Here is a 13,817-nt window from a genome sequence, read left to right on the forward strand (position 1 = left end):
TGATTTATCGTTTATCGTGACAGGCGTAATTACAAATGAAGGTAACATTTCTAAGCAGATGGTTTCTAATCAGTCTTTTCCGCGTTCAGGTTGCTCTGAGGAGGCAGCAGGCCCAGGAGGAGGAGCTGGGCATCAGTGCCCCCGTCAATCTGTCCGGCCCCGATGTGATGGTGAAAAACGAAGCCGCTGCCGACTGCCTCTTCTCTGTGGAGGGCCGATCCAGTCCATCCACCAACTTCAGCCACTCATCCCTCGCTGTGTCAGGTGAGCATCTGTGTCATGTTCACGTTTGTGGTTGTAGGATTGAAAAGGCTTGTTTTCTGCTAGCTTTTAATGGTTGCTATGGAGACGTGATAACCCTTATAATGTCACTCTCTAACAGTGAACTTCACTTTTTGTGGTGGCAAGATAAACTGAGCTCATTTTCCAGGCTTTATCTGACCGTGTCCTGTCATATTTCAACCCCAGGGAAACAAACTATTCAGAAGTTCCTAGAGGTTTTGATCCCATTACAAATAAAAATATATGCTGAATTTAAATTTATTTTAAAGTTCTCATTAGGGGTGTCAATATCTGTGGCAGCACTGATTGTGTTCAAAAATATGTTTCTAAAAGGAAGGTTTCAATCTGGCATCATTTTCTTCCAGTTCAACTTTATATGTTGGAAAAGAAACACTGCAGGTAATGTGTTGAATTAAAAAAGAGGGGTGACAATACAGCTGGAACCCTTTAATATTCATAATTTTAATATGAATATTATATAACAAACTGGGTTATATGTGTAGACCCAGTAGCTTGGTAATGTGAGTTTCACGTTCGTTTTAATGGCATTACTGCACCAAAATGAAATTATGTACATTCCCTTTCCTGAAACTGTTCTGCAGCACCTTTTATGGTTGAATTGAATTAATAATAGAATTTTAAATATTATCTCAGAGGGAAAAAAATCACAGATTAGGTATAAACACCAGGCAATCTTTTTAATGTTTCAAAATCCTCTGGAGAAAAAAAAAGGGACTGCTGCTGACTCAGCTTGTTATTAGAACAATAATAGCTGTGCCACTCGCTTGCTCTGTTTCGGCCATTTGACTGTGCAGAACCCACAGGTGACAAAAACAACTGGATACAATGAATGAGGGGAAGCAGAAGGAAAAGCTTTTTCATAATAACAACCTAATCGAGAACCAGATCTTCGGAATTCAGTTAATGCAACTTAAAAGTGAATTACTTCATATTCATAGTTCCCCATTTCGACATTCTCATCTGAGTTCACTGCGTGGACTTTCACCATGATGTCGAGCTTTTTAAGGATCTTTAATTGTTATTAATTTTGTCAGACGGGTCCTTTTGAAGTGATTTCTGGATTGAGAACAGGAGTGGCCGTAATCAGGCCTGGTTGTGATAAACCACATTTGATGTCAAACCTTTTCCTAGTAGAAAAAGTTAAATGTAGGTCTGGACAATAAATCAATAACAATATTGATTGCTATAGAAACGTGATCAATATCAATAGATAATACGTCTGATAGAATATTCAATATTAAATATATAGAATATTCACTAAACTCTGATCCAGAACTGCACAGCATTCTGGGAGATGTAGGCTCAATCGGCGAGCTAAACAAGGTTGGTGGCATCAGCTAACCGACTCTCTCCCTGGTTGCCTAGCAACAACCTGTTGAGTAACTTGTGCAGCAGCAGTTTAAGATCCTACCACTCATATTTCAAAATAAACGGTGCTATTACTGCCTCTACCTTTCCTGCTAAGCTTTCCCCTAAAAATAGACCACCGATGATATTAGACAGGAAAACGTTCAGGACTGTGCAGCTAAAATCATTGAATCAGACCTGGAGAAGGTGACCGTTAAATCAAATTGGCTACATGTTTAAGATTGAAAGCTCACAGGTGAGCCAGAAGCTAGAGCTACTGACAGCATAGTAAACAGAGATAAATGGTAGAAGAGCAGATATTGGAATGGAAAACAACATGCTAACAGACCTATAAATGCTAACAGACCTGGGAATGCTAACGGCAGTGCTAACCGCTAAGAGAATTTTGGAAATGTGCATTTACATTTACAAATATTCAGATATTTTTATTCAATACATCTGCCACGGTAGAATAATAATAACAAGCATACATATAATTAAGCAAAAAAATATTCATACCTCTGGAATATTTAATAAGCTCAGCAAACAGGCTGCAGCCACTGGGCTCCGTTCTCCTCCAGTTGCATCACTCAAACCACGCGCTTTTTCTAGGAGAGATATTTGGTTGATTTAACACTTCAAAACATTTGCTAGCTAATTATAAACCAAATAATTTGACCTCAGGAAATATTCTACCATTTAAAAGAACTTTAGATATGCACTTTAAAAAAAACAGGAAGTGAAAACTGTGGATAGAACAGCAAAAGTCACTCCACCAGCATGGCAGAATTTCAGATATTTAAAACAAAAAAATAATAAATTATTGTTGATATCAACTGATATGAAACGTTTATATTGTGATGCGTTTTTCAGCCATATCGTCAAGGCCTAATATGTGCATAAATCACCATATTGATTGTCATTGTGTTGCAAACTTATTTAAATGTTTTTGCTTATTTCAGGTTTGGCTATATAAAGCTGCTATCATTTGTATGTTTTCTTGCTTTAGTCTTTAAAAAGAAAACAAGTCAACATTTTTGGGAGAAAATGTATCAAAATTAGTACCAAGTTGGTGTTTGTCTGATAAAATCCTGGCAAGCTAAATAGTGTTATTTCAGCTATAATTACATGCATGTCGGTCAGAACGCCTCTAATCTCTGAGGCACCTGCTGACTCAGTTCTGCGCTCGCTCCCGGCTTGCAGCAGAAAACAGTTTTTCCATTGTTGACTTTATCCTAGTAGGAGGCTCGTTAGCAGGGAACGTATGATATGGACCTGTCATGTGATGAAGGTCAAGGCTGCTTATGATCCGTTTCTCCCTGCTTTGCTGAGTGAAAAAAAGTCAACTTTGTCCTCAGAACAGTGAGAGCGAGCTGTGCTGGAAAGAGGAGTGAAGCACTCATTGATACGGTGATGACAAGATTGGCTTCGGAGCGGGGACAAAAGACTTAATATCTGAGGATTCAGGGATGCACAGTGTCTTCATTGTGCAAAACCAAAAGATCGTGGTCTGCCTGAGAGGAATGTGGCCTTGCTGATAAGGAAAGCACAACAGATAGCCAGTAATTATCTTGAACTTTTCATCCTGGAAGAATTATCCATCACACAGGTCCATCTCGATCTGAATGTCACTGCAAAGTTCGGTCATTTTAGTCATTCAGTGATGCAGTTCATTTCTCCTTTGGATGATTACAATTTATTGTAAAGGAATGCCCTAAGGTTAATTTCTGGCTTCCTAATACAAATGAAAGGAAAGTTGAGTGGAAGAAAGAAATATTTAGTAGAAAGATGCTGAGATTACAGGAACAACTGCAGGATTCGGTGCTCCATTCCTTGTGTTAAACCCAAAGTGCATAAAAACACAGTTTAGTCATCTTTATAACTCATAATGATAAAAAAGTGCCATGATTCTTTGGAAAAAGATTGTTTTGATGTTTGAAACAGAAAAAATAAATAAATTTTTTCACGAATAGATCTGCCAGACTTCCACACAGCTTCCTTTCTGTAGAAATACTGAACTTCTGTTAATATTATGCACTTTATTTATGTTTTTTAAATATATCTTTTGTTTTTATTTACTAAATTATCCACTATTAATACCAATCTATTGAAGATCCTTATTCTCTTATATGCTATTTGAGATACAGCTAAATTAGTTTCACAAAACATTTTTATTTAATCTTCCAGCATGTCCATACATACACAAACTTTAACCCTGCAAGATCCCTGTAATATTATATCTATTTCAAACAAAAACGTGGACAAATATTGGCTTTTCTACTGTTATTTTTTAAACAAAACTTGAAGATTAAAGCCCATTGTTCACTCTTAGAAAGCTACTGAGTTAGAAATATCCATATCATTTCCTGAGGAAGATGTCTAGAACATGTGCATATATGCAAAATGCAAACTAATTTTATATTATATTTAATATTACTATTTAATAAAACCTTACAAAAACAAAAGCAAATCTGAAAACATATTTTTATTTCTAAAGACTTCATTGAAAACCAGCTTCATTGGTTGATTTATTTGGTTTTCTTTGTGTTTTTTAAATGTGGGTTCTCCAACATTTCTCCAGTAAAAAATATTTTTATTGGTCTTGTGTATTATTTTGATGATTTTATTTACATTTTGTTTTTTTAAAGATTATGCATCAGTTGTAAATCACCAAAATGAACAGAAACAAATGCTTGAAATAAATTTTCACTTTGTAATAAGTCTATCTTTCTAGCTAAATTCCTCCTCTAATTAAAATTTCAGACAATATTCTCATTGTGACAGGTCTACATATTTTAAAGTAAATATAACCTTTACCAGCACCAGCAGATGGCGCTGTTTAATCTTGGTTTGAAAAAGACGCTCAGGAAAACTTCTACTACAGCAAACATTTCATCCAGGTGGAGCTGAAGTAATGCCCTCTGAGTGTTTTTTTAACTGGAGCTGGAAAATAATTAAAGAATATGAAAAGATAAATCTTTACTTTAGTTTACATGATAGAAATACAGATTACAGATAAAAGGCCACAACACTTTATTTGACACAATCTTAGACTTACGCTTTAATTCTTTTTTCCAGGAAGTCGCTCTTCAGCGTCCTCCAGTCCCTCCTCTTCCTCTGTTAGGCCTCATGCTGAGGGAACTTCTGACCTTCTGCTGGAAACCTCCTATTACAACTTCTACCAGCAGTCACGCTACCCCCCCTACTATACCAATCTGTACAACTACCCACAGTACCAGGTAACACACAACATGAGAAATATGTCATGTTTCAAGTGAAATAATCTGCCAATGCAAATAGAACTTTGTATGCTGTTTTCTTAAGTTAAAGCCTACTTCATTTGTAGGCTGTCTTTGAAAACTTGCATTAAAAATTATCTACATCCAGACATCTAAAGTAAAACAACTTTAAATTTCAACAGAACAACAAGGAAGCAAATATAGTTCAGTCAAACAGAAGAAACCATTTGGAGAAGTCGTAGATATTCACATGAGGTATAAAGCTGTTAATGAAGTCATCTGTGCAATCGTTGGGTCATTATGGTCAGCAGACCCGACCCGATCGCTCCCACCAGTCCTGTCTAGTCCGCTTTAATCAAACTCCAGTTAATTTGTTTAGAAAATCCGGTTTGCTTGTGGAGTTGTGAATGCATAATCGAATTCTGATGTGGATTATAAAAGTTCTGGTTCGGTTCTAATACATATGTGAACACCACGGGGACCGGAGACAGATCCAAAATCAGGAAGTGGACTACAGCGCAGGGCATTCTGGGTAAATACAACCAAAACCAATAGAGCTTTGGAACTGACGTCACTGCGTGTGACGTTTACGTCTCGCGGTCGCTCTGCGCCATCTTTTGAGGCTACAGACCAAAACAAACTTTATTCCGGCGTTTTCATTGTGTTACCGACCGCATCGAAGTTGTTTTCAAGTTGGATATTGGAGTAAGGACCGTTTAGCTCAAGGTTGATCCGATTTATGAACGCTAATTCCGGCCAGCTGTTCTCTAGCGCTCCCTCCTCAAGCGCTCGGAGGTTTGGGGACCGTCAGTTTCCGAACCAAACACTCCTGTAAATAAATGCCGTGTGACCAACTGATACAACAAAGTGATAATTCATGCTATTACACGAAACACAATATCCTCTATTAAAATTTTTAAGTCATATTCAATATTTTGAATAATTTTAATATTAAATGTTTTCTTCAATAGCTTCCAAATCGTTGCCCCATTAACTCAAAATCAGTGTGAAATTGTTCTTTTAGACTGTATAGATGAAGCACACTCATCTTTATTACATTTTGACCCCTTTTTTATTTTATATTTTAAAAAATGTTTAAATGTTTTTTTTTTCATAACATGTATTACCTCAGATGATCATCACATTTGTTACCTGTAATGTTCAATTACATAAAATTCTAGAACAGGATCAATTTCATTACATGTTCACTTCTTACCTGAAATATGTTAAATACAACAAATATTTCCTTAAAGTGTGATTTATTTCATAACATTTACTTGTCACCTTTATTGTTTACTCTGAAATGTTTAATTACACATTAAATGTTTAAAGATGGGCTCTTTCATCTGGTTTGATTGTTTACATTAAATGTTTACTGCAAAATGTCTGGTTATATAATTGTTTACTTTAATCACATAAAATGTTTATTTAAAAATATAATCTTTCATAACATGCATGTTTATTACCTGAAATATTTTAAATATCAAATTTTTACTTAAAATGTGATTCATTTCATCACCTGTTTACCTGCAACTTGAAGAGCTTGAATCAAACGTATCATGAATGTTTTACCACATTAAATTATTAAATGAGAAAAAACAGCCACTTCCAACTGAACACATATTTCAACACAAATGGTTCATGTTCCTCTTCAGAGTCTGCAGCCTTGCTGAGCTTCTCTCCTGGGGTTTCCTCCTCAGTCTCTCCAACTTCCTCCTCTTCTACAGCCTCCGCTGCTGTGTTTTCATGATTTACCTCTTCTGGGGTAAATAATGAAAACAGTCTCTGTAACTTGTTGATCCAACATGGTTTTGCTGTATCGCCTCTTTAATTGACGCGCATGTCGGTCCGATGTCGTGGCGTTTACCTCTCAGTGACCCAGATTCAGTCTGGATTGAACTAATCCATTTCATAGGTCGGTTTGCCTTGAAGAGAACATATCGGAACACACATCAGTATTAATGCTGTAAATTTGATAACACTAGTAAAATAGTTTACTTCACAATAATGAAATAACCTCGATGTCCACTGACAAAACTCGGACTATGCTACATAAAAAATAGAAGCCTGACCTAAACAAGGTTGACCCACTTAGATGAACTCAACGTAACTGAACATGAGTCACCCGGACAAAATCATAGCTAAACATTATGACACAACAGCAACAAAGCGAATTTAGACACTCACCAGAATGGACATGTCTGGAGCAAACTCGTAGATAACTTGGGATGTTGGAGGGCGTAATATCAGGACGTCTCACCGCTGATACCCGGGATATTCGTCTCCTTTTTGTTAGCCGCGATAGCTTAGCCTCCTCGCGTTGTTTACAGGCAGGAAAACAGTGAAACGAAATTCCGTTTTCCATCTTTTTACCGCTTTGGTCGTGCCATTGGACATTACATCCAATAATGCAGCAAATTCGAACCATTGCTAAATAATTTTAAGTAACTTAGATTCAAAAATTAAAAATATCTGTGAGACAGTCGATTTGTCGGTTATGTACTGTATATGGCCTCACAAGATGGCGCTCATATCCCTACGTTTAGAGCAGTGACGTCACGTTCCAAAGCTCTATATGCTAGTTTAGCGCTAGTAGCAGAACACCAAAGAGAAATCCTCCAACAGCTAAAATCTGACACCACTCCATTTTTGTTTACATTTTGTGAAAAAGGAAGTTGCGCTTAGTGTCTTCTTCAGTGGTTTTTGTGTTGTTTCCTTTAGTGGTTCTCGATGCAGCGCCCCCACAGGCAAGAAGGAGAACAGGTGTTTATAAAGGTTTGGGCCGTCTGACCCACTGCAGTGTGAAAGAGAACCACAGCAGCTGAAAATGTAACAAATGTTGCAATTTTGTCCCCAATTGAACCGAGTCTTCCAGAGTATCAGATGTGAAATAATCAGTCTATGAATCCCTGACCTTTTCTGCTTGGTTGGACCAAATGTTCTTTGATTCTAATAGTGGGCAGTATGGCTTCAACATTACAATACTAGAAGATTATTATTTGCTTAAACAAATAATACAACAACAGAAAAAAAATTGTAATTAAGAATATTTGGCTCCTCCATGGGCTGCCACCTTATCGTGGTGGAGGGGTTTGAGTGCCCCAATGATCCTAGGAGCTATGCTGTCTGGGGCTTCATGCCCCTGGTAGGGTCACCCAAGGCAGACAGGTCCTAGGTGAGGGACCAGACAAAGTGCAGCCCGAAGACCCCAATGATGAAGGAAAACCTTGGACTTGGTGTTCCCTCGCCCGGACGCGGGTCACCGGGGCCCCACTCTGGAGCCAGGCCTGGAGGGGGGGCACGATGGCGAGCGTCTGGTGGCCGGGCTTTTACCCATGGAGCCCGGCCGGGCTCAGCCCGAAGAGGAAACATGGGCCCCCCCTCCCATGGGCCCACCACCCGTGGGAGGGGCCAAAGGGGTCGGGTGCACTGTGTGATGGGTGGCGGCCAAGGGAGGGGACCCTGGCGGTCCGATCCTCGGTTGCAGAAACTGGCTCTTGGGACGTGGAATGTCACCTCTCTGGTGGGGAAGGAGCCGGAGCTAGTGCGTGAGGTCGAGAGGTTCCGGCTAGAAATAGTCGGTCTCACCTCGACGCATGGCTCTGGTTCTGGAACCAGTCTCCTTGAGAGGGGCTGGACATACTTCCACTCTGGAGTTGCCCAGGGAGAGAGACGTCGGGCAGGAGTGGGCATACTTGTTGCTCCCCATCTCGGCGCCTGTACGTTGGGGTTTACCCCGGTGAACGAGAGGGTAGGATCCCTCCGCCTACGGGTGGGGGGACGGGTTCTGACTGTCGTTTGTGCTTACGGGCCGAACGACAGTTCAGATTACCCACCCTTTTTGGAGTCCTTAGAGGGGGTACTGGAGAGTGCTCCTCCTGGGGACTCCCTTGTTCTGCTGGGGGACTTCAACGCTCACGTGGGCAACGACAGTGAGACCTGGAGGGGCGTGGTTGGGAGGAACGGCCCACCCGACCTGAACTCGAGCGGTGTTCTGTTGCTGGACTTCTGTGCTCGCCATGGATTGTCCATAACGAACACCATGTTCAAGCATAAGGGTGTCCATATGTGCACTTGGCACCAGGACACCCTAGGCCGCAGTTCGATGATCGACTTTGTCATCGTTTCATCGGATCTGCGGCCGTATGTCTTGGACACTCGGGTGAAGAGAGGTGCGGAGCTGTCCACTGACCACTACCTGGTGGTGAGTTGGCTCCGGTGGTGGGGGCGAAAGCCGGTCAGACCTGGCAGGCCCAAACGTGTTGTGAGGGTCTGCTGGGAACGTCTGGCGGAATCCCCTGTGAGACGGAGCTTTAACTCCCATCTCCGGCAAAACTTCGAACACGTCCCGGGGGAGGTGGGGGACATGGAGTCTGAGTGGACCGTGTTCCGTGCCTCCATTGTCGAGGCGGCCGATCGGAGCTGTGGCCGCAAGGTTGTCGGTGCCTGTCGCGGCGGCAACCCTCGAACCCGTTGGTGGACACCTTCGGTGAGGGATGCCGTCAGGCTGAAGAAGGAGTCCTATCGAGCCTTTTTGGCCTGTGGGACTCCGGAAGCAGCTGATGGGTACCGGCGGGCGAAGCGGCATGCGGCTCGGGCGGTTGCTGAGGCAAAAACTCGGGTGTGGGAGGAGTTTGGAGAGGCCATGGAGAAAGACTTCCGCACGGCTTCGAGGCGATTCTGGTCCACCATCCGGCGTCTCAGGGGGGGGAAGCGGTGCAGCACCAACACTGTTTATAGTGGGGATGGTGTGCTGCTGACCTCTACTCGGGACGTTGTGGGCCGGTGGGCAGAGTACTTCGAAGACCTCCTCAATCCCACCAACATGCCTTCCACTGAGGAAGCGGAGCCTGGGGACTCTGGGTTGGGCTCTCCAATCTCTGGGGGCGAGGTCGCCGAGGTGGTTAAAAAGCTCCTCGGTGGCAAGGCCCCGGGGGTGGATGAGATCCGCCCGGAGTTCCTTAAGGCTCTGGATGTTGTAGGGTTGTGTTGGTTGACGCGACTCTGCAATATCGCATGGACATCGGGGGCAGTTCCCCTGGATTGGCAGACTGGGGTGGTGGTCCCCCTGTTCAAAAAGGGGGACCGGAGGGTGTGCTCCAATTATAGAGGGGTCACACTCTTAAGCCTCCCTGGCAAGGTCTATTCAGGGGTCCTGGAGAGGAGGGTCCGTCGGATAGTCGAACCTCGGATTCAGGAAGAGCAGTGTGGTTTTCGTCCTGGTCGTGGAACACTGGACCAGCTCTACACCCTCAGCAGGGTCCTGGAGGGTGCATGGGAGTTCGCCCAACCAGTCTACATGTGTTTTGTGGACTTGGAGAAGGCGTTCGACCGTGTCCCTCGGGGAGCCCTGTGGGGGGTTCTCCGGGAGTATGGGGTACCGGGCCCTTTGATACGGGCTGTCAGGTCCCTGTATGACCGGTGTCAGAGTCTGGTCCGCATTGCCGGCAGTAAGTCGGGCTCGTTTCCGGTGAGAGTTGGACTCCGCCAGGGCTGCCCTTTGTCACCGATTCTGTTCATCACTTTCATGGACAGAATTTCTAGGCGCAGCCAAGGTGTTGAGGGGATCCGATTTGGTGGCCTCAGGATCTCATCTCTGCTTTTCGCAGACGATGTGGTCCTTTTGGCTTCATCAGATCGTGATCTGCAGCTCTCGCTGGATCGGTTCGCAGCCGAGTGTGAAGCGGCCGGGATGGGGATCAGTGCCTCCAAATCCGAGGCCATGGTCTTGAGCCGGAAAAGGGTAGAGTGCCTTCTCCGGGTCAGGGGGGGTGTCCTGCCCCAAGTGGAGGAGTTTAAGTATCTCGGGATCTTGTTCACGAATGGGGGAAGAAGGGAGCGGGAGATCGACAGGCGGATTGGCGCAGCGTCTGCTGTCAAGCGGGCGCTGTACCGGTCCGTCGTGGTGAAGAGAGAGCTGAGCCAAAAAGCGAAGCTCTCGATTTACCGGTCGATCTACGTTCCCACCCTCATCTATGGTCATGAGCTTTGGGTCATGACCGAAAGAACGAGATCGCGGATACAAGCGGCCGAAATGGGTTTTCTCCGTAGGGTGGCTGGGCTCTCCCTTAGAGATAGGGTGAGAAGCTCAGTCATCCGGGAGGGACTCAGAGTAGAGCCGCTGCTCCTTCACATCGAGAGGAGCCAGTTGAGGTGGCTTGGGCATCTGGTCAGGATGCCTCCTGGACGCCTCCCTGGTGAGGTGTTCCGGGCACGTCCCACCGGGAGGAGGCCCCGGGGAAGACCCAGGACACGCTGGAGGGACTATGTCTCTCGGCTGGCCTGGGAACGCCTCGGGATTCCCCCGGAGGAGCTAGAAGAAGTGGCTGGGGAGAGGGAAGTCTGGGCCTCCCTTCTGAAGCTGCTACCCCCGCGACCCGACCTCGGATAAGCGGAAGAAGATGGATGGATGGATGGATGAAGAATATTTGGAGTTACTGGTTACTTTGCTGTCATTATCTGTCAAATCAAACAACATTCTTCCACACATTGTGGTAATGTAACGGAAATAAATCAATACATAGAGTAACATAAATGTGCCACTGCTTCTCTGCGTTTGTCCTAGAAAGTAGAATTGGCATTAATTTCCCCTTTTGTGCCTTTAAAGGTACTCGTCATGGTCAGCAGGATGAAATATTAGAATTTTTTTACATTTTTATTTTTGGTTTTATTGGTGAATCAAGTGGTTGCAGCTACATTCGAAATATTCAACTCTGCTGACCTCCTGTGTCCGACAATAAAGGCTGATCATTTTTAATTTACTCAGAATATACTTCCATAATTTAAAACATTATACTTTTAAAAAGGTAGGTACTGAGTAAAAGGTTAGTGCAAATAGTAATGGTTTCAAAATGCAGTTAAACTTAGTTGTTAGTTTCATCTGGCAGCTAGCATTTGGTCCCTCCTCCAGCTGTGTGTACATGCACTGATTTATACTGGAATGTACCTCTGTTGTGTCCAAAGGAAATTAGATTATGCATGAAGCAGATTATAACTATAACTCTCCCCTGATCCCTGACGATGTGGTTTGGTTTTTTTATGAAGATCATTTTTCCCACCTCTCTCTGCCTCCCTCCGGTTTCCTCCAGTAGCAACATCTAGTTTTGGGGTCACTGCCTCTGCCACCCTGCAGAGGCTAAATTGCAAAGGTTAATGGTATTGTCTGTCGGCAGAAGAACAAACCGCCATGCTTCAGCGCTTGAGGAAGAAAGTGAGTCCATTAATGCTAATCAGTTAGCGCTCTTTAGCATAATTTAGCCATCCTCCTTTGTGATTTATGATTTATTTTGGCAGGCTGTCGGGTTGAAGGGGTTACGTGATGTGATTCTCTAAATTTACTGGCCACTCTTTTTGTAATTCCAGAGTTTATTATTTGTGGATTCTATTAATGCCACAAACAAACAGTGGGAAGGAGAAAAATGACTTTTTTTTTTAACTTTTATTGTTTTTTGCTTAAAAATAGTCTATTTATTTGACCATACTTCAGTTTTATTAAATTTCAAGCGTCATCCTTGAGGTACCCAGTTAAGAATGAATGTTTTATATTTTCAGGAAAAATTATTTCATAAAACACAGTTTCATATCTTCTCGTACTAATCAAAGATTAGGTCAGTTTCTGATGTAATTTTTATTCTTTTATCATCTAATAAAAGTGAACATTTTATCCTTTCAGGATATGCGTCCTGAACACATCTGTTTATTTGGTTTAACTGTTATGTTCTTACTTTATACAGTCCATTGTAAATATATTAATACCGCCTGAACTTTTGGAAATTTATTTAAGCTATAGCTGGTGAAATTAATGACTTTTTAAAGACTAACACAAAGTTGCACATTGTAAAGTGAAGGATGAATTACAAAAAAGATTAATGTAGCAAACTCTGCATTCATGTTCTTGCCCTTTGACCCCTACAGCAGTTTTTATTTACAGTTATATATAAATTAATTGTTTTTGTTGTCAAATAAATGCTAAATTAGGTGCAGATTAATTCGAATATAGCATATGCACATATATAAATTTAGGTATGATGCATATTAGCTATAACTTACCTCATGAAGTAACCTAATTTTGGAGTTTGAAGTATGCAGATTATAGTTTTATTAATATATCTAAACAACAGCAACATACAATTATACAAGACATGGCTGCCCCCCGGAGCTGACAGGCCAAGAGGATTCTTCTTGAGTTCCTGTAAAAGCACATCACCCTGAATTCATCATTCCCATCACAAATCTTGGTAGCACACCTTTCTTGTGACTGGTCAAAATTGAATTAGAATTAAAAAAATTTTTTTTTTTACAAAATATTGACTCTTTTGAGTTGAACACAAAACCCCATTACGTTTTTCAGTGTTTTATTTCTCAAAGTTTTATAAAAGCAGGTATCATTTACCTTCTGCTTCACAGTTTTGCCCTACTTTGTGTTGGGCTGTGAAATAAGATCCATGTAAGTAATCTTTAGTAAGTGAACTTGAGGTCCCAGCTAATCCCTTTCCAACGTGCAGCCCCAGAGGAAACATTGCGGTTGTTATCAGCGTAAGGCCATCTCCCTACTCTGCTCTGCTCTGCTCTGCTCTGCTCTCGGTGCTTGGCTGCCATGCAGGTGGATGGTGATAAAATAAGGGTGGCAAAGAGCTTCCAGACAGAAGATGGTGCCAGATAAGAAGACAGGCACTGTCAGGGCGGTAATAAGCCCCCTGAGACTCAACAAGTCAGCTTATAAGCTGTAGATGTGTGGAAACTTTCATTATTAGGAAGCTTCAGTGCACTTTTCTTTCTGTTATAGATTATTAGTTGAATGTAAAAATACAAAACAGTAGATCTTCTTGTACTTATACACAGTACGTAAAAAAATTACTCTCAACTTGAAACTGTTGGTGTTGTAAGGCCCATTCACACCAACCGTTTAGTTCACTATAAGCAGACTTT

The 13,817-nt window shown here is 42.3% G+C and overlaps 1 protein-coding gene across 3 annotated transcripts in view; it reads left to right on the forward strand.

Annotated features, from left to right (window-relative positions):
- The window catches only part of dmrt1 (doublesex and mab-3 related transcription factor 1), a 39,193-nt gene that overhangs the window by 6,620 nt on the left and 18,756 nt on the right, over window positions 1–13,817 (forward strand). For all 3 annotated transcript variants that reach the window (XM_028033572.1, XM_028033571.1, XM_028033573.1), the window contains 2 exons: window positions 90–264; window positions 4,729–4,889. In XM_028033572.1, coding sequence (XP_027889373.1) covers window positions 90–264; window positions 4,729–4,889 — 336 coding nt within the window. The remainder of the gene's footprint in view (window positions 1–89; window positions 265–4,728; window positions 4,890–13,817) is intronic.

The sequence above is a fragment of the Xiphophorus couchianus genome, chromosome 12, assembly GCF_001444195.1.
Source record: "Xiphophorus couchianus chromosome 12, X_couchianus-1.0, whole genome shotgun sequence".
Lineage (NCBI taxonomy): Eukaryota > Metazoa > Chordata > Actinopteri > Cyprinodontiformes > Poeciliidae > Xiphophorus > Xiphophorus couchianus.